Raw genomic sequence first — 27157 nt, 5'->3', positions numbered from 1 at the left:
TTTTTTCAACAGACACAAAAACGTTACTATGTCCGTTTTTGCCGGCTGCCGGAAAACCAATTTTCAACGGATCCGGCAAAAAACGGATGAAACGTGAGACCATCCGTCGCTAATACAAGTCTATGAGAAAAAACGGATCCGGCGGCAACTTTTGCCGGATCCGTTTTTTTTCAGAATTCACCGGATTGTGACTGACTGCAAAAAACTGATGTGTGAAAGCAGCCTTAGGCCGGTTCTCACAGAAAGGCATGTATAGCACAAATTGCTGAAAATGTTAATGATACAAATGTCTCAATATATTGCTGAGTATGGGGCTGGGTAGTTACAGACTGGTCGAGTTGCCGCTCGTTAATTGTATTTAATCCTCATTTTACTTATTTTGAGTTGACATTTGCTAGACTTCAGAATCAATTACTATTTGTCGATAGAGTTATGGTCAACGTACAATGTCCGGGAACAAATGAAGATTGTAGCTTGAGGGATCACTATACTTATTAGATTCCTGTTTCGTTCTATCCGCAGATTCATGTGTACAACCTACAGACTGCTCAGTGTCTCACAACTTTGGGTAATTCCACTGGAGACTTTACCTGCATCAATCTGAAAGACAGCCCGCCGCATCTGGTGGTAACTGGAAACCGGGACAGGAGGTACAGTAGAGGCAACAGCCCCACCACTAGAGATTTACCACGGCTACTCAGTGTGTTTGGTCCTGATTTCTGTCTTTTCGGTATATTCTGTGTGCAACTACAACGTTATCTCATTCCGACCATGATAAAAACGTGTAAGTTTTGATTTTATGCTACAACATCTAAGACAGACATAAGGACTTCACTCTGACTACAAATATGGCAGCCATGGGGGCATTCAGCAGGCCCCGACTGCCGTGGTATCGCATAAGCTTCCTGCTATCACATCGCTGGTGAAAAAGGGGCACTGCGAGCTGGTGTCGTGGCACAACATTTTCAGAATAACAATGTTTTTTAAAATTCCCCTTCTAAAAAAATGATGAAAGTTAATGAATTATATCTTTGCAAAAATAGTGCCAATTACATCCATCACTCTCAATACACGTCAATAAATATTAATGTGATATATAACACATAGCAGTATAATATAGCCAATTATGCTACACTGGGATTGCCTAGAATGAAATATGTTCATCTTCTACTTTGAGGCTTCACAACGTGTCTAGGCTGCGTGGCTACTGAAGCAGCAGTACGCGGTACCAGATGACTTTTTTGGCATACTGTTCCTGCTCTTCCTCTTCTGAAATAGGGATTTGGAAAAGCTGCGTCTCGTCTTTTCCATCAGACACTTACCACCTTCCCTTTCCAGGCACCTGCACCCTTCCCCAATCCTCAGGACCACAGGAGGAAAGATGCCACAGAGCTCTGGAGATGCGCCAGAGCTTGTTATTTCAGTGCACTGGATCGTGACATACTTGATAAATTATTCTTCTCATTTCAGCCTGTGTTCTCTTCCAAAACCTGGATTTACCAGATTGATAAGTTCTCATATTCAGCGTGTGTCATGGCTCCATTAATTACATCCCAAAGATTAAAGAACAAGCTTTCCTTAAACATATTTCTTACATTTATGAGGGCTACAGACTAATTCTGTTCTGACAATTCCTGGCAGCTCGCTGGAGTTTGTAGGTTTGGAATATTGTGAAAAACAGATCGTTGAAGTTTTCCCCAAAAAATGGTATTTGTGATATTACATTTTTCAGGGCGTTTACTGGTGTTTGTAATTCATGATGGCTGAATTGTAGGTTCATCTTTGGGTAGGAAATGGTGCTTTAATGCATATTAATTACAGTGGGGGGAAAGAAGTATTTGATCCCTTGCTGATTTTGTAAGTTTGCCCACTGACAAAGACATGAACAGTCTATAATTTTAGGGGAAGTTAATTTTAACATTAAGAGATAGAATATCAAAAATAAAATCCAGAAAATCACATTGTATAAATTATATAAATGTATTTGCATTATGCACTGTGAAATAAGTATTTGATCTCTCTGGCAAACAAGATATAATACTTGGTGGCAAAACCCTTGTTGGCAAGCACAGCACTCAGATGTTTTTTGTAGTTGATGATGAGGTTTGCGCACATGTCAGGAGGAATTTTGGTCCACTCCTCTTTGCAGATAATCTCTAGATCATTAAGATTTTGAGGCTGTCGCTTGGCAACTCGGAGCTTCAACTCTCTTTCTATGGGATTAAGGTCTGGAGACTGGCTAGGCCACTGCATAACCTTAATGTGCTTCTTTTTGAGCCACTCTTTTGTTGCCTTGGCTGTATGTTTTGGGTCACTGTCTTGCTGGAAGACACAGCCATGACCCATTTTTAACCCCTTCCCGACCCATGACGCCACGTAGGCGTCATGAAAGTCTGTGCCAATCCGACCCATGACACCTATGTGGCGTCATGGAAAGATCGCGTCCCTGCAGATCGGGTGAAAGGGTTAACTCCCATTTCACCCGATCTGCAGGGACAGGGGGAGTGGTAGTTTAGCCCAGGGGGCATGGCTTCACCCCCCCGTGGCTACGATCGCTCTGATTGGCTGTTGAAAGTGAAACTGCCAATCAGAGCGATTTGTAATATTTCACCTATTATAACTGGTGAAATATTACAATCCAGCCATGGCCGATGCTGCAATATCATCGGCCATGGCTGGAAACATTGATGTGCCCCCACCCCACCGATCGCCCCCCCAGCCCCCCGATCTGTCCGGTACACTGCTCCGGCTCCCCTCCGTCCTGTGCTCCGCTCCCCCCGTGCTCTTGTCCGCTCACCCCCGTGCTCCAATCACCCCCCCGTGCTCCAGTCACCCCCCCCCTGCACTCCGATCCACCCCCCGTACTCCGTTCCACCCCCCCGTGCTCCGTTCCACCCCCCCGTGCTCCGTTCCACCCCTCCCGCGCTCCGATCCACCCCCCGTGCTCCGATCCCCCGTGCTCCCCCCCACCCCATCATACTTACCGATCCTGCCGGGGTCCGTCCGTCTTCTCCCTGGGCGCCGCCATCTTCCAAAATGGCGGGCGCATGCGCAGTGCGCCCGCCGAATCTGCCGGCTGGCAGATTCGTTCCAAAGTGCATTTTGATCACTGAGATATAATCTATCACAGTGATCAAAATAAAAAAATAATAAATGACACCCCCTCCTTTGTCACCCCCATAGGTAGGGACAATAAAAAAATAAAGAATTTTTTTTTTCCACTAATGTTAGAATAGGGTTAGGGGTAGGGTTAGGGCTAGGGCTAGGGTTAGGGTTATCGTTAGGGCTAGGGTTAGGTTTTCGGTATGTGCACACGTATTCTGGTCCTCTGCGGATTTTTCCGCTGCGGATTTGATAAATCCGCAGTGCTAAACCGCTGCGGATTTATGGCGGATTTACCGCGGTTTTTCTGCGCATTTCACTGCGGTTTTACAACTGCGATTTTCTATTTCAGCAGTTGTAAAACCGCTGCGGAATCCGCACAAAGAAGTGACATGCTGCGGAATGTAAACCGCTGCATTTCCGTGCAGTTTTTCCGCAGCATGTGTACAGCGATTTTTGTTTCCCATAGGTTTACATTGAACTGTAAACTCATGGGAAACTGCTGCGGATCCGCAACATTTTCTGCAGCGTGTAGACATACCATTAGAATTAGGCTATGTGCACACGGTGCGGATTTGGCTGCGGATCCGCAGCGGATTGGCCGCTGCGGATTCGCTGCAGAATTCCATCAGGTTTACAGTACCATGTAAACCTATGGAAAACCAAATCCGCTGTGCCCATGGTGCGGAAAATACCGCGCGGAAACGCTGCGTTGTATTTTCCGCAGCATGTCAATTCTTTGTGCGGATTCCGCAGCGTTTTACACCTGTTCCTCAATAGGAATCCGCAGGTGAAATCCGCACAAAAAACACTGGAAATCCGCGGAAAATCCGCAGGTAAAACGCAGTGCCTTTTACCCGCGGATTTTTCAAAAATGATGCTGAAAAATCTCACACGAATCCGCAACGTGGGCACATAGCCTTAGGGTTAGGGTTGGAATTAGGGTTGTGGTTAGGGTTAGGGGTGTGTTGGGGTTAGGGTTGTGATTAGGGTTATGGCTACAGTTGGGATTAGGGTTAGGGTTGTGGGGGGGGTTAGTGTTGGAGGTAGAATTGAGGGGTTTCCACTGTTTAGGCACATCAGGGGTCTCCAAACGCAACATGGCGCCACCATTGCTTCCAGCCAATCTTGTATTCAAAAAGTCAAATGGTGCTCCCTCAATTCCGAGCCCCGACGTGTGCCCAAACAGTGGTTTACCCCCACATATGGGGTACCAGCATTCTCAGGATAAACTGCGCAACAATTACTGGGGTCCAATTTCTCCTGTTACCCTTGTGAAAATAAAAAAATGCTTGCTAAAACATCATTTTTGAGGAAAGAAAAATGATTTTTTATTTTCATGGCTCTGCGTTGTAAACGTCTGTGAAGCACTCAAATTGCTCACCACATATCTAGATAAGTTCCTTGGGGGGTCTAGTTTCTAAAATGGGGTCACTTGTGGGGGGTTTCTACTGTTTAGGCACACTAGGGGCTCTGCAAACGCAACGTGACGCCCGCAGACCATTCCATCAAAGTCTGCATTTCAAAAGTCACTACTTCCCTTCTGAGCCCCAACGTGTGCCCAAACAGTGGTTTACCCCCACACATGGGGTATCAGCGTACTCAGGAGAAACTGGACAACAACTTTTGGGGTCCAATTTCTCCTGTAACCCTTGGGAAAATAAAAAATTCTGGGCTAAATAATTATTTTTGAGGAAAGAAAACGTATTTATTATTTTCACGGCTCTGCATTATAAACTTCTGTGAAGCACTTGGGGGTTCAAAGTGCTCACCACACATCTAGATAAGTTCCTTTCGGGGTCTAGTTTCCAAAATGGGGTCACTTATGGGGGGTTTCTACTGTTAAGCCACATCAGGGGCTCTGCAAACGCAACGTGACGCCCGCAGAGCATTCCATCAAAGTCTGCATTTCAAAACGTCACTACTTCAATTCCGAGCCCCGGCATGTGCCCAAACAGTAGTTTACCCCCACATATGGGGTATCACCGTACTCAGGAGAAACTGGACAACAAATATTGGGGTCAAATTTCTCCTGTTACCCTTGGGAAAATTAAAAAATTCTGGGCTAAATAATTATTTTTGAGGAAAGAAAACGTATTTATTACTGAGAAAATAATTTTTTTATATTTATTTTCATAGCTCTGCGTTATAAACTTCTGTGAAGCACTTGGGGGTTCAAAGTCCTCACCACACATCTAGATTAGTTTCTTTGGGGGTCTAGTTTCCAAAATGGGGTCATTTCTGGGGGATCTCCAATGTTTAGGCACACAGGGGCTCTCCAAACGTGACATGGTGTTCGCTAATGATTGGAGCTAATTTTCCATTTAAAAAGCCAAATGGCGTGCCTTCCCTTCCAAGCCCTGCCGTGCGCCCAAACAGTGGTTTACCCCCACATATGGGGTATCAGCGTACTCAGGACAAACTGGACAACATTTGGGGTCCAATTTCTCCTATTACCCTTGGCAAAATAGGAAATTCCAGGCTAAAAAATCATTTTTGAGGAAAGAAAACTTATTTTTTATTTTCATGGCTCTGCGTTATAAACTTCTGTGAAGCACCTGGGGGTTTAAAGTGCTCAATATGCATCTAGATAAGTTCCTTGGGGGGTCTAGTTTCCAAAATGGGGTCACTTGTGGGGGAGCTCCAATGTTTAGGCACACAGGGGCTCTCCAAACGCGACATGGTGTCCGCTAACAATTGGAGCTAATTTTCCATTCAAAAAGTCAAATGGCGCGCCTTCCCTTCCGAGCCCTGCCGAGTGCCCAAACAGTGGTTTACCCCCACATGTGAGGTATCGGTGTACTCGGGAGAAATTGCCCAACAAACTTTATGATCCATTTTATCCTATTGCCCATGTGAAAATGAAAAAATTGAGGCGAAAATAATTTTTTTGTGAAAAAAAAGTACTTTTTCATTATTACAGATCAATTTGTGAAGCACCTGAGGGTTTAAAGTGCTCACTAGGCATCTAGATAAGTTCCTTGGGGGTCTAGTTTCCAAAATGGGGTCACTTGTGGGGGAGCTCCAATGTTTAGGCACACAGGGGCTCTCCAAACGCGACATGGTGTCCGCTAACAATTGGAGCTAATTTTCCATTCAAAAAGTCAAATGGCGCGCCTTCCCTTCCGAGCCCTGCCGAGTGCCCAAACAGTGGTTTACCCCCACATGTGAGGTATCGGTGTACTCGGGAGAAATTGCCCAACAAATTTTATGATCCATTTTATCCTATTGCCCATGTGAAAATGAAAAAATTGAGGCGAAAATAATTTTTTTGTGAAAAAAAAGTACTTTTTCATTATTACAGATCAATTTGTGAAGCACCTGAGGGTTTAAAGTGCTCACTAGGCATCTAGATAAGTTCCTTGGGGGTCTAGTTTCCAAAATGGGGTCACTTGTGGGGGAGCACCAATGTTTAGGCACACAGGGGCTCTCCAAACGCGACATGGTGTCCGCTAACGATGGAGATAATTTTTCATTTAAAAAGTCAAATGGCGCTCCTTCCCTTCCGAGCCTTACCATGTGCCCAAACAGTGGTTTACCCCCACATGTGAGGTATTGGTGTACTCAGGAGAAATTGCCCAACAAATTTTAGGATCCATTTTATCCTGTTGCCCATGTGAAAATGAAAAAATTGAGGCTAAAAGAATTTTTTTGTGAAAAAAAAGTACTTTTTCATTTTTACGGATCAATTTGTGAAGCACCTGGGGGTTCAAAGTGCTTACTATTCATCTAGATAAGTTCCTTGGGGCGTCTAGTTTCGAAAATGGGGTCACTTATGGGGGAGCTCCAATTTTTAGGCACACGGGGGCTCTCCAAATGTGACATGGTGTCCGCTAAAGAGTGGAGCCAATTTTTCATTCAAAAAGTCAAATGGCGCTCCTTCCCTTCCAAGCCTCGGCATGTGCCCAAACAGTGGTTTACCCCCACATATGAGGTATCAGCGTACTCAGGACAAATTGGACAACAACTTTCGTGGTTTAGTTTCTCCTTTTACCATTGGGAAAATAAAAAAATTGTTGCTAAAAGATAATTTTTGTGACTAAAAAGTTAAATGTTCATTTTTTCCTTCCATGTTGCTTCTGCTGCTGTGAAGCACCTGAAGGGTTAATAAACTTCTTGAATGTGGTTTTGAGTACCTTGAGGGGTGCATTTTTTAGAATGGTGTCAATTTTGGGTATTTTCAGCCATATAGACCCCTCAAACTGACTTCAAATGTGAGGTGGTCCCTAAAAAAAATGGTTTTGTAAATTTCGTTGTAAAAATGAGAAATCGCTGGTCAAATTTTAACCCTTATAACTTCCTAGCAAAAAAAAATTTTGTTTCCAAAATTGTGCTGATGTAAAGTATACATGTGGGAAATGTTATTTATTAACTATTTTGTGTCAAATAACTCTCTGGTTTAACAGAATAAAAATTCAAAATGTGAAAATTGCGAAATTTTCAAAATTTTCGCCAAATTTCCGTTTTTATCACAAATAAACGCAGAATTTATTGACCTAAATTTACCACTAACATGAAGCCCAATGTGTCACGAAAAAACAATCTCAGAACTGCTAGGATCCGTTGAAGCGTTCCTGAGTTATTACCTCATAAAGGGACACTGGTCAGAATTGCAAAAAACGGCAAGGTCTTTAAGGTCAAAATAGGCTGGGTCATGAAGGGGTTAATGTTATCAGTGGAAACATTCCTGTTGAAAGCAAGACCTATGTTACTGTGACACATACCTCTTTATTGGACATACCTCCCCTTTAAAGATTTAATCTTGCCTGTATGGAAATTAGCCATGATCTCAGAGCACAGTATAAAATCAAGCGAGCCCGTTTTTTGTGGATTAGTTTTAGGCCCGGGTCACATGACCAAATTTTCAGTCTGAGTGCTTCCCGTGAAAAAATGGACAGCACAATGTCAGATGTGTTGTGGCAGTGGCCATCATACTGCCTGATCAAATTGTTAAACTAAGAACCTCATGTTCATTTTGAAAAAAAAAATGTCTAGCAGGATTAGATCAACTTATGATTTTTGGATGTGTGGTCTTTTTCTACAGTTATAGTAAATACAGTTTATTTAAATCAAAGCATTTCAAGTCTATGGATGCGCAAAAAAAATCAGATGCCATGCAAAACCAATTTTACGGCTATATTGATGCAGTTCTGTAACTCCTTAACGACCTCCGTTACGCCTTTTAACGGCAGCAGTTAAGGGTATATATTCCTCTTCTACACTCTTTAACGGCACTGAGAAGTAAGGGTATAGTGCCCCCCGAGCGTCAATCTCCGAGGTCTCAGCTACATTAGAACATGATGAGAGCCCGTTTTTACGGTCCCCTGTCATGTGATCGCTGTTATTCACTGACTAATGGCGATCACACACACACACAAAAAAAATCTGATTTAAAATGAACTTGTCTTCTCTGACATAATCTAAAACTGAGCCCCTCTAATACATCCACCATCACCCGGGACCTATTACAGTGATCAAAATAAACAAAACAGTAAATCAGATAGACAAAAATTATAAATTACCGTAATTTTTTTTCTATTCTTTGCAGTTGGGGATAGAGTTAAAATTGTTTTGTTTTTTCAAAAGTAGAAAAAAAAAAGGTTAATGATATGACGGCTAGTGTTTAGTGCAAGTGCTCGCTACTCAAGTTTGTATCGGGTGCACGGGTATGCACGAAGTATCACAGATCCCTTCATGGTTTTTTTATTTTGGTTGTCTTAACAGCCGCAAAACATGTGGTGCTGTGCCTGTGGGACTGAATGACCTGGAGCCGTGGAGGCTTTGCCTTGGAGCAGTGTTCCCCAACTCCGGTCCTCAAGAGCCACCAGCAGGTCATGTTTTGAGGATTTCCTTAGTATTACACAGGTCAGTGAATGCTTGCCTGTGCAGGTGATGCAATTATCACCTGTGCACTACTAAGGAAATCCTCAAAACATGACCTGTTGATGGCTCTTGAGGATCGGAGTTGGGGAACACTGCCTTGGAGCATGGGTGCTGTGGGGCACCAGGGCGCTTCCCTTGCTGATCCATTTGCTCAGTCAGTGGTCTGCACATGGTGCCACACCTTTAACATTAAGAATTAGGGTTTTGTACAGTTTGATCAGAATGCTTAAGAACCTCATGTTAATTTTTTTTTTTTTAAATGTATCGCGGGATTAGGCCAATGTATGATTTTTGAATGTGTGGTGCATGTCTTTTTCTACAATTATAGGAAACTGTGTTTTGTCTTGTAAATTTGTATTAACTGCTGCTGTATAAAAACGGATGCCATATGGATGACAAATGAGAAAAAAATCGTCCCGAGTTTCCTGGACGATTTTTTTTAAATGCTCGTGTGAACTTAGCCTTAGTGCGAGTCCATATTAGGATGGGAAAATCAAGTGATCTCAGGCATGATCATTGGGCTAAACTAGCCAGGGCTTTTATGTCTAAAAAGGCTAGCCTTATGGGGTTTTACTGAGAATAGTGTGATTGAAGAAGAACATCCAGGAAAAGGCTCCTCTAGATGGAAATAACCGGATCAATGGAGGATGCCGGGAATATGGAGCTTGTGCTCTTACCAAGTTGACCGAGCGCACAACTTGTCATTTTCCACAGAAAAAAAAGGCAAAAAATGAGTCACTGAACAGTGGAACAACAATTCCTGGTCAGATGAATTAAAAGGGTTGTCCAATGAGAATAAGTGATCACCGAACCACAGGATTGATAGGTGCTAACTTGCAGATTGGTGCTTGTCCAACCGCTGGGACCCTCACCAATTAGCAAAATGAGGAATTTTGTTTCTTTGTGGTACAAGAAGCTGTTGAGTAAAAAAAAAACCAAAACATATAAATTTACTTTTAGCATAGAGTTCACTGTTGGCCAAGGCATGGAGTAATATGTCTGAAGAGCGATTCATGAGCCTGGTGAGACAATCCGGCCTCCACGGCAGTGTGTGCTATGAAGTTACAGAGGAGGATTTCTGACTGCACCCAGGGGTGAGTTTAATGTTTGCGGGAAGACATTTGCTAATCAGCTAAAAGGATGCTGGAAGCCGTTCATTTTTGGAAATGTTTGCACTTCTCACCTGAGGGACGTTTTCTCATATGATCTCATATCATTTGCTATTTAAATCTCTGCCACTTGCTCTCGGACTGTTTCCCTGAATGGGTATAATGTACCATTATGGCTGCATTGGTTTTTTTTTATACCAATTACATTTTTTCCTACATTTTTATAAATCATTAGGCAAAAACACATGGTCTGTTATCAATTTCATCTGAATATGAGATACTGGTGGTCTTAATCTATAATGGCTACATGGGGCCTGTTACGCTCTGGCACTCTCTTGAAGTAGGTAATACTGTTAACAATAAAGATGTATAATTTACGTACGGTATATATAATAAAATATATAGTAAACAAAAAGGGAAACCGCACAAAAAGATGTAAAAAGAAAAAATGGACTTTAATGTCCTGTGGCATAATGTTTCGGATAAAACAAATCCTTTCTCAAGCAATGAATGAAGTAGTGCTACAGACATATATAGGGTGCACATGTCATTAACCACTTAAGCCCCAAGGGTGGTTTGCACTTTAATGACCAGGCCAATTTTTACAGCTCTGACCACTGTCCCTTTATGAGGTTATAACTCTGGAACGCTTCAATGGAGCCTGGTGATTCTGACATTGTTTTCTCGTGACATATTGGGCCTCATGATAGTGGTAACATTTCTTTGATATTACTTGCGTTTATTTGTGAAAAAAATGGAAATTTGGCGAAAATTTAGAAAATTTCGCAATTTTCCAACTTTGAATTTTTATGCCCTTAAATCACAGAGATATGTCACACAAAATACTTAATAAGTAACATTTCCCACATGTCTACTTTACATCAGCACAATTTTGGAACCACAATTTTTTTTTGTTAGGGAGTTATAAGGGTTAAAAGATGACCAGCAGTTTCTCATTTTTACAACACCATTTTTTTTTTAGGTAACACATCACAGTTGAAGTCATTTTGAGGGGTCTATATGATAGAAAATAACCAAGTGTGACATCATTCTAAAAACTGCACCCCTCAAGGTGCTCAAAACCACATTCAAGAAGATGATTAACCCTTCAGGTGTTTCACAGGAATTTTTGGAATGTTTAAAAAAAATGAACATTTAACTTTTTTTTCTCAAAAAATTTACTTCAGCTCCAATTTGTTTTATTTTACCAAGGGTAACAGGAGAAAATGGACCCTAAAAGTTGTTGTACAATTTGTCCTGAGTACACCGATACCCCATATGTGGGGGTAAACCACTGTTTGGGAGAACTCGGAAGGGAAGGAGCTCGGAAGGGAAGGAGCGACATTTGACTTTTCAATGCAAAATTGACTGGAATTGAGATGGGACGCCATGTTGCGTTTGGAGAGCCACTGATGTGCCTAAACATTGAAACCCCCCACAAGTGACACCATTTTGGAAAGTAGACCCCCTAAGGAACTTATCTAGATGTGTGGTGAGCACTTTGACCCACCAAGTGCTTCACAGGAGTTTATAAAGCAGAGCCGTGAAAATAAAAATTATTTTTTTTCCCACAAAAATTATTTTTTAGCCCCCAGTTTTGTATTTTCCCAAGGGTAACAAGAGAAGTTGGACCCCAAAAGTTGTTGTGCAATTTGTCCTGAGTACGCTGATACCCCATATGTGGGGGGTAACCACGGTTTGGGCGCATGGCAGAGCTCGGAAGGGAATGTGCGCCATTTGGAATGTAGACTTAGATGGATTGGTCTGCAGGCGTCACGTTGCATTTGCAGAGCCCCTGATGTACCTAAACAGAAACCCCCAAGTGACCCCATATTGGAACCTAGACACCCAAGGAACTTATCTAGATGTGTTGTGAGAACTTTGAACCCCCAAGTATTTCACTACAGTTTATAACGCAGAGCCGTGAAAATAAAAAATCATCTTTTTCCTACAAAAATAGTTTTTTAGCCCCCCAAATTTTTATTTTCCCAAGGGTAACAAGAGAAATTGGACCCCAGAAGTTGTTGTCCAATTTGTTCTGAGTATGTTGATACCCCATATGTTGGGGTAAACCCCTGTTTGGGCGCACGGGAGAGCTCGGAAGGGAAGGACCACTGTTTTACTTTTTCAACGCAGAAAAAACAGTGGAAACCCCCCAATTATAACTGAAACCCTAACCCAAACACACCCCTAACCCTTATCCCCACCACACCCCTAACCCCAACTCCAACACACCCCTAACTCTAATCCCAAACATAACCCTAACCACACCCCTAACCCTGACACACCCCTAACCCTAATCCCAACCATAAATGTAATCCAAACCCTAGCCCCAACCCTAACTTTAGCCTCAACCCTAACCCTAACCCCTAATGGAAATGGAAATAAATACATTCTTTAATTTTTTTTTATGTTTCCCTAACTAAGGGGATGATGAAGGGGGGTTTGATTTACTTTTATAGCGTTTTTTTAGCAGATTTTTATGATTGGCAACCGTCACACTAAAAGACGCTTTTTATTGCAAAAAATATTTTTTTGCTTTACCACATTTTGAGAGCTATAATTTTTCCATATTTTGGTCCACAGAGTCATATGAGGTCTTGTTTTTTTGCGGGACGAGTTGACGTTTTTATTGGTAACATTTTCGGGCACGTGACATTTTTTGATCGCTTTTTATTCCGATTTTTGTGAGGCAGAATGACCAAAAAAACAGCTATTTATGAATTTCTTTTGGGGGGGCGTTTATACCGTTCCGCGTTTGGTAAAATGGATAAAGCAGTTTTATTCTTCGGGTCAGTACGATTACAGCGATACCTCATTTATATCATTTTTTTTAATGTTTTGGCGCTTTTATACGATAAAAACTATTTTATAGAAAAAAAATTATTTTTGCATCGCTTTATTCTGAGGACTATAACTTTTATTTTTTTGCTGATGACGCTGTATGGCGGCTCGTTTTTTGCGGGACAAGATGTCGTTTTCAGAGGTACCATGGTTATATATATCCTTCTTTTTGATCATGTGATATTCCACTTTTTGTTCAGTGGTATGATAATAAAGCGTTGTTTTTTGCCTCTTTTTTTTTTTATGGTGTTCACTGAAGGGGTTAACTAGTGGGACAGTTTTATTGGTCGGGTCGTTACATTCGCGGCGATACTAAATATGTGTACTTTTATTGTTTTTTATTTAGATAAAGAAATGTATATATGGGAATATATATATATATATACAGTGGGGCAAAAAAGTATTTAGTCAGTCAGCAATAGTGCAAGTTCGACCACTTAAAAAGATGAGAGGCGTCTGTAATTTACATCATAGGTAGACCTCAACTATGGGAGACAAACTGAGAAAAAAAAATCCAGAAAATCACATTGTCTGTTTTTTTATCATTTTTTTTGCATATTATGGTGGAAAATAAGTATTTGGTCAGAAACAAACAATCAAGATTTCTGGCTCCCACAGACCTGTAACTTCTTCTTTAAGAGTCTCCTCTTTCCTCCACTCATTACCTATAGTAATGGCACCTGTTTAAACTTGTTATCAGTATAAAAAGACACCTGTGCACACCCTCAAACAGTCTGACTCCAAACTCCACTATGGTGAAGACCAAAGAGCTGTCAAAGGACACCAGAAACAAAATTGTAGCCCTGCACCAGGCTGGGAAGACTGAATCTGCAATAGCCAACCAGCTTGGAGTGAAGAAATCAACAGTGGGAGCAATAATTAGAAAATGGAAGACATACAAGACCACTGATAATCTCCCTCGATCTGGGGCTCCACGCAAAATCCCACCCCGTGGGGTCAGAATGATCACAAGAACGGTGAGCAAAAATCCCAGAACCACGCGGGGGGACCTAGTGAATGAACTGCAGAGAGCTGGGACCAATGTAACATGGCCTACCATAAGTAACACACTACGCCACCATGGACTCAGATCCTGCAGTGCCAGACGTGTCCCACTGCTTAAGCCAGTACATGTCCGGGCCCATCTGAAGTTTGCTAGAGAGCATTTGGATGATCCAGAGGAGTTTTGGGAGAATGTCCTATGGTCTGATGAAACCAAACTGGAACTGTTTGGTAGAAACACAACTTGTCGTGTTTGGAGGAAAAAGAATACTGAGTTGCATCCATCAAACACCATACCTACTGTAAAGCATGGTGGTGGAAACATCATGCTTTGGGGCTGTTTCTCTGCAAAGGGGCCAGGACGACTGATCCGGGTATATGAAAGAATGAATGGGGCCATGTATCGTGAGATTTTGAGTGCAAACCTCCTTCCATCAGCAAGGGCATTGAAGATGAAATGTGGCTGGGTCTTTCAACATGACAATGATCCAAAGCACACCGCCAGGGCAACGAAGGAGTGGCTTCGTAAGAAGCATTTCAAGGTCCTGGAGTGGCCTAGCCAGTCTCCAGATCTCAACCCTTATAGAAAACCTTTGGAGGGAGTTGAAAGTCCGTGTTGCCAAGCGAAAAGCCAAAAACATCACTGCTCTAGAGGAGATCTGCATGGAGGAATGGGCCAACATACCAACAACAGTGTGTGGCAACCTTGTGAAGACTTACAGAAAACGTTTGACCTCTGTCATTGCCAACAAAGGATATATTACAAAGTATTGAGATGAAATTTTGTTTCTGACCAAATACTTATTTTCCACCATAATATGCAAATAAAATGTTAAAAAAACAGACAATGTGATTTTCTGGATTTTTTTTTCTCAGTTTGTCTCCCATAGTTGAGGTCTACCTATGATGTAAATTACAGACGCCTCTCATCTTTTTAAGTGGTGGAACTTGCACTATTGCTGACTGACTAAATACTTTTTTGCCCCACTGTATATATATATATATATATTTTTTTTTTTTTTTTTTTTTTTTTTCATATTCTTTATTTAGGATTTTTTTTTTTTTTTTTTTACTTTATAACATTGCCACGGGGGGGCATCATGTTATGAGGTCAGATCGCTGATCTGACACTTTGCTGTGCACTGTGACAGATCGGCGATCTGACGTGCACTGCTGCATGCTTACAAGCGCCTGCTCTGGGCAGGCGCTTGGTAAGGCACCTCTCTGCAGGACCCGGATGCAGCCCCGCGGCCATTTTGGATCCGGGGCCTGCAGGGAGAAGAAGGTAGGAGACCCTCGGAGCAACGCGATCACATCGCTTTGCCCCGAGGTTCTCAGGGAAGCACGTAGGGAGCCCCCTCCCTGTGCGATGCTTCGTTATACCGCCGGAACACTGTGATCATGTTTGATTGCAGTGTGCCGGTTATTAATGTGCCGGGGGCGGTCCGTGACCGCTCCTAGCACATAGTGCCGGATTTCAGCTGTGATAGTCAGTTAACACCCGGCCGCGATCGACTGCGCTCCCCCTGTGAGCGAGGCTGATCGCTATGACGTACTATCCCGTCCCTGGGAATTAAGTCCCAGGTCACCTTGACGGGATAATACGTCAAATGGGATTAAGGGGTTAATGAATTAATTAGCATAAAATTTCAAACATGATTTGTGAAGACCTAATCACCGTATTACATAGATTAAAGTGCTAAGTGCAAATATACAAAATCTTTCATAAAATATCTTATACATGTATAGTAATATACATTGTACAAAGTACTTAATACTGCAAATATCATGTGATTAATTAAATAGTCGCAGGTGTTGCACGCCAAAAAGGACTACAAACACACTCACATCTTCATTAAAAATACATGCTAGATCCTCGGCGTCCTCAGGAGTCTATTGTGCATGTCTGTGACGACATAACAACTTCCCATAAATCCAAATGTGTATGCACCCGCGCAATGCAGTGCTGAAGAAAAAAAGATCGCCATTTTGGGAAAGGTTCTGACTGCTGCACATGTCCATAGTTTGTAAAGTATTTAAAACGTCATTATGGCCCTGTTTCAAGGCGCAGGATAAGTGCACTTCTCAAACGATGTATAAAAAATCACTTGTCATAAGATACCGCCGTATACTGTGGCTTGTCATTATATCTCTGTTTTAAAGTGCAGGATAAGCGCATTTCTCACATAGATACAAAAAATCACTTGTCATAAAATGCCGCCATATATTGTGGCATGATGCAGGTAATGTAATATAAATACTAGATGGTGGTCCGATTCTAACGCATCGGGTATTCTAGAATATGCATGTCCACGTAGTATATTGCCCAGCCACGTAGTATATTGCCCAGCCACGTAGTATATTGCCCAGCCACGTAGTATATTGGACAGCCACGTAGTATATTGGACAGTCACGTAGTATATTGCCCAGCCACGTAGTATATTGCCCAGCCACGTAGTATATTGCCCAGCCACGTAGTATATTGGACAGCCACGTAGTATATTGGACAGCCACGTAGTATATTGCCCAGCCACGTAGTATATTGCCCAGCCACGTAGTATATTGGACAGCCACGTAGTATATTGGACAGCCACGTAGTATATTGGACAGCCACGTAGTATATTGCACAGCCACGTAGTATATTGCACAGCCACGTAGAATATTGCACAGCCCGCGTAGTATATTGCCCAGCCCGCGTAGTATATTGCACAGCCCGCGTAGTATATTGCACAGCCCGCGTAGTATATTGCCCAGCCCGCATACTATATTGCATAGCCCACGTAGTATATTGCCCAGTGCGCGTAGTATATTGCCCAGCCCGCGTAGTATATTGCCCAGCCCGCGTAGTATATTGCCCAGCCCGCGTAGTATATTACACAGCCCACGTAGTATATAGCAATGTGGGCATCATATCCCATGTTAAAAAAAAGAATTAAAATAAAAAATAGTTATATACTCACCCTCCGTTGGCCCCTGGTTCCAGGAAGTGTTTACCGACGCTCCTCGCGCGCTCTGGTCTCAAGAGTGCATTGCGGTCTCGCGAGATAATGACGTAGCGGTATATTGCCCAGCCACGTAGAATATTGCCCAGCCACGTAGTATATTGCCCAGCGACGTAGTATATTGCCCAGCCACGTAGAATATTGCCCAGCCACGTACTATATTGCCCAGCCACGTAGTATATTGCCCAGTCACGTAGTATATTGCCCAGCCACGTAGTATATTGCCCAGTCACGTAGTATATTGCCCAGCCACGTAGTATATTGCCCAGCCACGTAGAATATTGCCCAGCCACGTAGTATATTGCCCAGCCACGTAGTATATTGCCCAGCCACGTAGTATATTGCCCAGCCACGTAGTATATTGCCCAGCCACGTAGTATATTGCCCAGCCACGTAGTATATTGCCCAGCCACGTAGTATATTGCCCAGTCACGTAGTATATTGCCCAGTCACGTAGTATATTGCCCAGTCACGTAGTATATTGGCTATATACCTGGCCAAACCACCTGAAGGTGTTTTCTTGCACATTGCAGACGTGGTTTCGGTGCTGTCTATGAAAAAAACAGGCACTCGGACCAATGTTAACAATGGGGCAGTGCAGATTTTTTTTCACTGACCGAATCTGCATTGAAAAAAATCCCAGCATGCACGCGTTTCTTCCGTGAATCGGATGCGACTCCCATTCAGGTCTATGTGCCATACAGATGCATTTCTGTAACAGGCGTCTTGTGAATGATTAATGGCTGCTGCTGTGAAGAACTCATTGTGTATGGACTGCCTTTGGATGACAAGTGAGTAAAATGGAGATGGAGTTAGGGAGTCTTCATTCATACCCTTTGAAGATATAACAAGCATTGGTAAAGTATTAAAATTAGTTCAAGGTACGCTGGGATGTGTAGTTCACCTAAAATAATGCTGAATTACATAATTTGCCGTTTGACTTTTATTTACAGTTAGGGCCAGAAATATTTGGACAGTGACACAATTTTCGCGAGTTGGGCTCTGCATGCCACCACATTGGATTTGAAATGAAACCTCTACAACAGAATTCAAGTGCAGATTGTAACGTTTAATTTGAAGGATTGAACAAAAATATCTGATAGAAAATGTAGGAATTGTACACATTTCTTTACAAACACTCCACATTTTAGGAGGTCAAAAGTAATTGGACAAATAAACATAACCCAAACAAAATATTTTTATTTTCAATATTTTGTTGCAAATCCTTTGGAGGCAATCACTGCCTTAAGTCTGGAACCCATGGACATCACCAAACGCTGGGTTTCCTCCTTCTTAATGCTTTGCCAGGCCTTTACAGCCGCAGCCTTCAGGTCTTGCTTGTTTGTGGGTCTTTCCGTCTTAAGTCTGGATTTGAGCAAGTGAAATGCATGCTCAATTGGGTTTAGATCTGGAGATTGACTTGGCCATTGCAGAATGTTCCACTTTTTGGCACTCATGAACTCCTGGGTAGCTTTGGCTGTATGCTTGGGGTCATTGTCCATCTGTACTATGAAGCGCCGTCCAATCAACTTTGCAGCATTTGGCTGAATCTGGGCTGAAAGTATATCCTGGTACACTTCAGAATTCATCCGGCTACTCTTGTCTGCTCTTATGTCATCAATAAACACAAGTGACCCAGTGCCATTGAAAGCCATGCATGCCCATGCCATCACGTTGCCTCCACCATGTTTTACAGAGGATGTGGTGTGCCTTGGATCATGTGCCGTTCCCTTTCTTCTCCAAACTTTTTTCTTCCCATCATTCTGGTACAGGTTGATCTTTGTCTCATCTGGCCATAGAATACTTTTCCAGAACTGAGCTGGCTTCTTGAGGTGTTTTTCTGCAAATTTAACTCTGGCCTGTCTATTTTTGGTATTGATGAATGGTTTGCATCTAGATGTGAACCCTTTGTATTTACTGTCATGGAGTCTTCTCTTTACTGTTGACTTAGAGACAGATACACCTACTTCACTGAGAGTGTTCTGGACTTCAGTTGATGTTGTGAACGGGTTCTTCTTCACCAAATTAAGTATGCGGCGATCATCCACCACTGTTGTCATCCGTGGACGCCCAGGCCTTTTTGAGTTCCCAAGCTCACCAGTCAATTCCTTTTTTCTCAGAATGTACCCAACTGTTGATTTTGCTACTCCAAGCATGTCTGCTATCTCTCTGATGGATTTTTTCTTTTTTTTCAGCCTCAGGATGTTCTGCTTCACCTCAATTGAGAGTTCCTTTGACCGCATGTTGTCTGCTCACAGCAACAGCTTCCAAATGCAAAACCACACACCTGGAATCCACCCCTGACCTTTTAACTACTTCATCGATTACAGGTTAACGAGGGAGACGCCTTCAGAGTTAATTGCAGCCCTTAGAGTCCATTGTCCAATTACTTTTGGTCCCTTGAAAAAGAGGACGCTATGCATTACAGAGCTATGATTCCTAAACCCTTTCTCCGATTTGGATGTGGAAACTATCATATTGCAGCTGGGAGTGTGCACTTTCAGCCCATATTATATATATATAATTGTATTTCTGAACATGTTTTTGTAAACAGCTAAAATAACAAAACTTGTGTCACTGTCCAAATATTTCTGGCCCTAACTGTATTACCGAAGCAATTGGCATAACTACTACTAACTGATGTAGGATAAAAAGTACAATAAGTGTAAGTGTTCTTTCATGCGACTTCTTATGTTATCCTGTTTCGCACAAAATTAAAGTCCGGTAGGTCTGCGCTGAGGTCCGCAAGTGTGGTAGATGCTGGCGGCCATGTTACTTACTAGACGATGCGTCCACACACTGTGAGTAACGAAGACAAGAGCTCCTCTATGGCTGTACACGTAAAACTATCTAAGCTACTTAACATGTTTGATCAAGGAATGAAAAATCCATCCAACCATAACAAGGTGTGCCATAATTTTGGATGGTCCCCTACTCTAGTGACTCACTTCTCAATGGGATCCAGGCTTGGCTAACACCCCAATACATTCTACTACGCCTATAGTAGGACATTACTGCACATGTGCACAATTACATTGTTACATGTGGCCAATATACTAACATACATATACGATGCGTCCGCACACCGCGACTTGTGTATACACGAACTCCAATATTGCACTAAATGTTAAACATGGAAGGTACTTTAACATGTTTTAATGAAGAAATGAAAAAGCCATCCTCCGCACCATTGCCCACCCATGTTTCCCAGAAAGGTTTGATTTCGGAGCTAACCCTGGATCCCATCTCTTCCCCAGTTAATATGACGTCTGTTTGGACACTTTGAGAAGCGAGTCATTAGAGTAGGGAACCAGCCAAAATGAAGTAACGCTGCAATCATCATACTTACCTGGAAAATCCTGTTGAAGGGTCATTCTTACCATACAATGAACACTGTAAAAACAAACCCCCCCAAAACATGCAGAATTCCATTTGATTTTCCATCATTTCATCCTGATCAGACTTTTTTTTTCCCCGGCCTTCAGTACTTTATTCACAGCTCTGGCAAAAATGAAGAGACCACTGCAAAATGTTCAGTTTGTCTGATTTTTCTCTTTATAGGTATATTTGTGAGTAAAATGTAAATTGTTCTTTTATTCTATAAACTTCTGACAACAGGTCTCCGACTTTCCAAGCAATACATTTTGAATTTTTTTTCCAAAAAGGAGAAATGATCAAAATTTAAAAAAAAAAAAAACAAAAAAAAGTGCTTTCAGACCTCAAATAATGCAAAGAAAACATGATGAGAAATGTTGAAAATTTGTTTGTCATTTGCGGGTTGGGGGAGATGAGTGTTTCACACCGTTCATGCCCAAAACTGCAAATCTGGGCTAATGTCTCTGGATTTGTCCACCCTCGTGTTCACTAATGCGTCTCGCGGCAGTGAGCAGATGGATGGACTTCAGTTTCTTTCATGTCTGGATTACAATTGAGGGCACAGACCACATTATTGTTTGTGAGGTTTTTTCCTATTTACCTGTGTGAATATCCGATTTTGTAAATTGCAGGGTGCGTGTACATGACCTCCGTTGTGGCAAGTCCCTCTGTTCCTTCTATGCTCATCAATTGGGAGTGTCCGCAGTGCAGATGGATGACTGGAAGGTGGTGTCTGGAGGAGAGGAAGGTCTAACCTGCACATGGGATCAAAGAATGGGTACAAAATTGTGGGAGATGCATGCCAGGTACTGTGATGCTATGTTGCCTTATAGCTGCCGATTTCCTGACTTTTCTCAGTATTGCCAGTGTGATTATAGAGCTTTATTTAAAGCAGCATTTCTTGTTCATAAAAGTGTGAGCTGTGTAGTTTGGTGAAGGGTCACATGCTTAGGTCCCCACTGATTGCTAAAACAAAGGAGCAGAAGTGATCAGTTCAGCGCCATCCTTGTTGGAGAGCTGTGGTTAGGGAAAGATGGGCATAAAGACTTTCCATTTTGGCAACTAGTGGGGCACTGATGCTTTTCCTAATACCTAAAGTACCACTCCGACTTTCTTTTTTGATTTCCCCACTGGCTAGGTATCAGTAATATATGATCCCTGTGTGTGCTATAATACTTACGGATTGCTGTCTTCTGCCGTTCACAACACCGCTCTGCTCCTCCTCTAGACCGGCTCATTCTTGTGAATTAAAAGGAACCCATCACATGAAACAACGCTATTAACCACCAGATATAGGGTTCAACTACAAGTTTATAGAGTTTTAAATCTGCCTCTGTGCCGACACTAAGAGCCCCGCTGCTGGGACGAAATTAACTTTATTACCCCCAGCAACGTTCCGGTTTAATTCACAGGGGCAGTGCCGGCGCAGGTTCAGTAACCGCTCAGTGTGTATAGAGTGGCGTCTGTAACCGCCCCAAATGCACTGACTGACAACTGGTTGTAGCGATAAACTGCTGTCAGTCAGGGGTGTGGTTACAGCCGCCGCTTTCTATACACACAGCAGTGACTGAACCTGCACAGGCGCTGCCCCTGGGACTGAAAGAGAGAGCCTGCAAGGAGGAATAAAGTTAATTTCTTCCTGGCAGCGGGGCTCTTGGTGTCCGTGCCAGGCAGATTCTGAACACTATTAACCTGCAGATTATCCCATATATGCAGGTTCATAGCATTTTTCAGTGACAGGCTCCCTTTAAAGCAGTTTGCGACCCCTGCTTAAGGCCTCTTTAACAAGTCAGTGTGTCCAGTACGATTGGTGACAGTTTTCACACGTACAGACACACACACGTATACTCATTCAAGTGAATGGGTCTGTGCACATGTCTGCTTGTTTCCACAGACCGTGTCTGTTGGCAAAATACGCTGACATGTCCATTTTTTAACATCAGCACGGGCCTCAAATCATCCTACACACTTGTGACACACGGATGACATTTGTGAGTCATCCGTTTGAAACGTACCGGCGCCTGGGAAGCAGCGGTAGTACTGTTAGTGCTGTTTCCCAACGCCAGGTGCTGAAGACAGCTCTCCTCATTCTCCCTTGCTCTGCCGGCAAACAGCAGGGTAGATTGTTGAGAGTTGTATTCAACTGATAACAGCAAGAGCAGGTGGCGGCTGATTGGACTACTAGTCCCATAAGCCTACACCTGCTGCCACTAATACAGTGAGAGCAGGCGCTGGCTGATGGGAGTAATCATCAGCCGCTGGCTGCTCTAAAATAAAATGTGTGTGTTCCCCTGTATTTTTGACAACCAGTCAAGCAAAACTGACAGCTGCGGGCTGCAACCCTCAGCTGTCAACTTCAGCATGGCTGGTTATCAAGGGTAGAGGGCTCCCCACGCTGTTTATTTACATAAATACATTAAAAAAAACGGTGTGAGGTCCCCCCTCATTTTTGACAACTAGCCAAGCTAAAGATGACAGCTGGAGACTGGTATTCTCAAGCTGGTAAGGGGCTCTGGATATTTACCCCGCCCCAGTATAAAAATAGCAGCCCACAGCCGTCCAGAAAAGGCACGTGAGAATGGTGCAGTAACTTTTTCTCATGGTGCTGAGGTCACCGCATTTCAGCCCGGCTGGGAACGCAGCCTCAGTGACCGGCGGTAACCTTGATGATGTCACCGCTGGTCACTGATGCTGTTCTCGCAGCAGCTCATTCATCATTGGTTCTCAGCCAGGATGGTTACATCTTGGCAACGTCGAGGTTGAAAACTATTTATCCTCAGACATGGTTACGGCGTCGGACAGGTGAGGGATATGGTTGTTTTTTATTTTTGTTTTATTACATAAGACAAGAGCTTCAATGGAATGGGCATTAGCTGAGTATAACTGTTTGTTATTTTTAAATAAAAATGAAAAAGTGCGTTTTGTTTTTATTTCAAATAAGATTATTCTGGCTGTGTCTTTATTTACTATGTAGGTGTCATATAGACGCCTCTCCATTCCTAAGGGTCAGAATTGGCACATCTAATAGATGTGCTCTCCCTGTTATCAGCTAAATACAACTTTCAACATTGTCCCCTGCTTTCGCTGATCGCTGGCAGAGCAGGGGAGAATGATGAGAGCGGTCTTCAGGACCCGGTGCCGAACAGTACGGCTGCTTCCCCGTTGCCGGTACGTGTGGTACTAATGTGGCGCATGATTGTCACACGTATGCTACAAGTATTAAACACACGGGCTCACTGACTGATATCTCCAGTCCTGTTTTTTCTGGTACCGGAAATATCAGGACGTGTGAAAGAGGCCTAGACTGATTTTAGGGAGAACACTGCAATAGCAATATTACAGTAACCTGTAGTTCATATAGTCCTAATAGATTTCCAAGAGTTTTACAAATAAAGGAGGAAACAAACTGACAACTAATAAGAATAGGAGAACATCACCACCAAGATGAGAGGAGAGCAGACTCTGCCGCGCGATCTAAAGTAACTAAAGGGGGTGAAAAACGCCCCAAATTGGAGGAGGTCACGGACAGGTCTGGTCCCATGGTCCTCTGTCACTGGCCATATTGTGCAGTCTATGATGAAGGCTGCACTACCAAGAATAGGAGGAGAACCTGTAATATCTATATAGTAGTAAGTGGCATAAAATAATCATGTCCCCAATACGTTTGTTACTATAAAGTGGACAAATCCTTAAAGCCCAAAGTGACCTTCCAGAATAAGCACTGGCAGGAGACGCACATTTGGCATACACAGGGAGTGAGCACACGGAATTGATTTGACTGTTTCTGAGATTCACTTATTGGCATGAAAAAAACATTACTGGATTTACATAGAAGGAGACTTTTAAAGATTTTCCTTCTGCTAAAAATACAGACTCCATTGTCTACAGGACAATTGCATAAAGGGGATCTGTCACCAGATTTCACAATACCAACTGCATCCATTATTAAATTGATCTCTTGGACCTGAGGAGACTGGTGAACTTACTTTGAAAATTCATGTCAGAATGGTTATTTAATGCTGATCTTAATATAAGCATTTTATGAGTCTAGCTGGAGGAATAAGAGATCTATATAATAATTTGTCATTTATATTGGGAAATCTGGTGACTTTGATCATCTCGATACATCTAATTACCGACATACAGCGCTGGACTGCAGGTCCTTTGACCTCAACAGAAAAGAGTCCATCTTCTTGTGAATGTTCCCTTCTAAGTACGTCATTACCTTAGTTGTTAGCCTCAGTCAGGCGGCCATAGTGCAGTCACATCTTATCATCCGTATTACTGTCATAATTTTCGGCCTCGTTGCTTGTATACCAGCTAACGGCATTATTAACACCTATGATGCTGTTAGTATCTGTGTTATAGCCCCAATTTCTATAAAACATAGGTGGGACACTTAAATAATGGTATACGAGGTCAGACTGCTATTCATGTGTGCGGCCACTGCATTCTACTTTTGTGACACTAGATGGTGCCATATGACTGTAGTCTGTGGATGTCACATAACCCGCCGGAGGATCTGGTAAAATGTCTTCATACATTCACATTTCACAGCAGATCTTTGTGTTTCAGGCTGTGGAATGCTTTTTCTTCTATGGGGTTACTATTGTATTGGGTTGGGGCAGTTATTATACCTGTTATGTAAGAATCTTTCCTCTTCTAGACACCCAGTCCGCTACATCTGGTTTAATTCCCAAAGTCTGATCACGGCAAACATCCCTGACGAGAAGCATCCGCGTGGTGCAAGCATCATGGATGACGACCTTACTGCTCACAGAAGGTAGCCAGTCTAATCTCTTACCTTCAGGAACACTGTACAAAGCCTATAGCATAAAAAACAGATGTAGAATACAGTTATTAATGCTATTAGACCTTTAAATTGCTGTTATTTGGATTTAAAAGGAATCTGACTCCAGGTTTTTGCTATGGAATCTGAGAGCAGCATAATGTAGGGGCAGAGACCAATTCCAGTGATGTGTCACTTACTGGACTGCTTGGTGCAGGTTTGATAAAATCCCTGTTTTCTCTGCAACTGATCTAGCAATTCTCTGCATGCGGAGCTCTGTATAACCTCGCCAACACCACTGATTGGCAGCTTTCTGTGTACACTGCGCATAGGCAATAAGCTGCCAATCAGTGGTGGAGGGGGTTATACAGCGCTCATGAATATGGAGGACTACATGGCAGCAGGTTACTTGTCCTTTAGTGTCTCTCGGATAATTCACTTACGGGGATCTGAGCACTACGCGATACTCTGCACTACTCGATCGAGCATCAAGCAGTGCCAAGCACGCTCTCCCATCACTAATAATCTCCTTTTGATAAAACAGTGCCCAGTAAGTGACACATTGTTGGAATCAGGGTTCCTGTTTCTACATTATTGTGCTCTCAGATTAGGTGGCAAAAACCTGGTGACAGATTTCATTTAACTACTCAAATCTTCCAACGAACTTGTATAAAAATATTTTTTACATCATTATTTCCATATAATTGCCTTCTTAGATGTAAATATCTCTGGGCTGACACCTGCTTCCATGTTTGCTATGGAAATATACAGTATTTTTGCATAGGTGGCACTAGAGTTCTAGCCTCTCTGAAGAGACAATTTGCCGTCTTTTTGCGTAAAAGCTTAGTATAAAACACACTGATTGTAGGTACATGTGTAAGAACAGAACACACCACTAGATGGCGCTCTTTCTGACTATACAGATAGAGACCGTCCTGCTGGGCCGCTGTGATTGCCATGCTTTTCTCATCATTGCAGGCATCGAGGCGCCATCAGCCTATACGAATTCTCGGTGGATCAGACGTCTGCAGAGAGCATTCTCCCGATTTGTCGTTCCTCCTACAGTGAAGTGACTGGATACAATTACAACATTGGCCTGGCTGTGCCCTATGACAGTGTGTGACCCCAGCGATCTCTACAGGGCTGATAAGGACTGTTACTGATCTATCTCAGGGAGCAAATGGCAGAGTACTCGAGTACATGCCCAGGATGGCAGTTTTGTAACAGATTTTACAGTTTTCGCCACTGTAATTCTTTGTTTTATTGTATATATCCATTTTATAGTAAAAGCATAAAAGGCAATAGTAAAACATCCAAGAAAACCGGTAATTGTCTGAATGTGAAGGAAGAGAAAAAGTCCCTGATTTATCTGCTGTAGAATATTCACTATTGCACATTAATCTTTACATCCACTGTCCATGTTGTATATGATCAAGAACATCGCACAATCTCATGCTACTTGACCAGTCGTTATTTTGAGAACTGCTTTTATATCTGTAAAAGGTTGTAAACCGACTCACGTGTAAGTGTCAGAATCATTGTACAGCAATTTAGGCTCCATTATGTGAATATTATTTACCGTCTCGCTTGCTCTGGGGCTGCCATGGTAACCACTTACAGGAGTACGTTGTCGAGGCGTAGAAGACCATTCCATAGCAACCCCAGAGCCAGCAGTAATGTCTACGACAATTCCACGTCCGCAGCAGCGAGGAGGTCAGCGGTATGCTGTAGTCTCACATATCAGTCAGTGGGAGGCGCTCAGCTCCCAAATATAGTAAAACAGATCCATAGAGGTTTTTGGATCTCCTGATCGATCATCCATAATGATTTGCAGCATTAACGTGCTATGGAGCATTGTGATAGATTTCACCAGTATTATAATGGATTACATCTGGGTTTTTTCCAGCTTTTTTTGTTGATTGTTTTGTTTTAGTAAATGACTACGGGACTACTAGTCCTCTAGTGATAGTCTCCTACAGCAAGTAGCCCAGGAAGCAATGCTTACGTCCCAGGAATCAGTGTCTCTGCCCTACATCATATGCTTATCTGGC

The 27157-nt window shown here is 42.7% G+C and overlaps 1 protein-coding gene across 1 annotated transcript in view; it reads left to right on the top strand.

Annotated features, from left to right (window-relative positions):
- The window catches only part of FBXW8 (F-box and WD repeat domain containing 8), a 213055-nt gene extending 186434 nt beyond the window's left edge, over positions 1–26621 (top strand). Inside the window, exons 8-11 of the mRNA XM_069754707.1 lie at positions 523–650; positions 20950–21123; positions 24984–25100; positions 26085–26621. Of these exons, the coding sequence (XP_069610808.1) occupies positions 523–650; positions 20950–21123; positions 24984–25100; positions 26085–26229 (564 nt within the window). The 3' untranslated portion in view covers positions 26230–26621. The remainder of the gene's footprint in view (positions 1–522; positions 651–20949; positions 21124–24983; positions 25101–26084) is intronic.
- Positions 26622–27157: the final 536 nt, after the last annotated feature.

The sequence above is a fragment of the Ranitomeya imitator genome, chromosome 1 (genome assembly GCF_032444005.1).
Source record: "Ranitomeya imitator isolate aRanImi1 chromosome 1, aRanImi1.pri, whole genome shotgun sequence".
NCBI lineage: Eukaryota > Metazoa > Chordata > Amphibia > Anura > Dendrobatidae > Ranitomeya > Ranitomeya imitator.
Note: the sequence above shows the minus strand (reverse complement) of the source record. Positions and strands in the feature narration are given on the sequence as shown.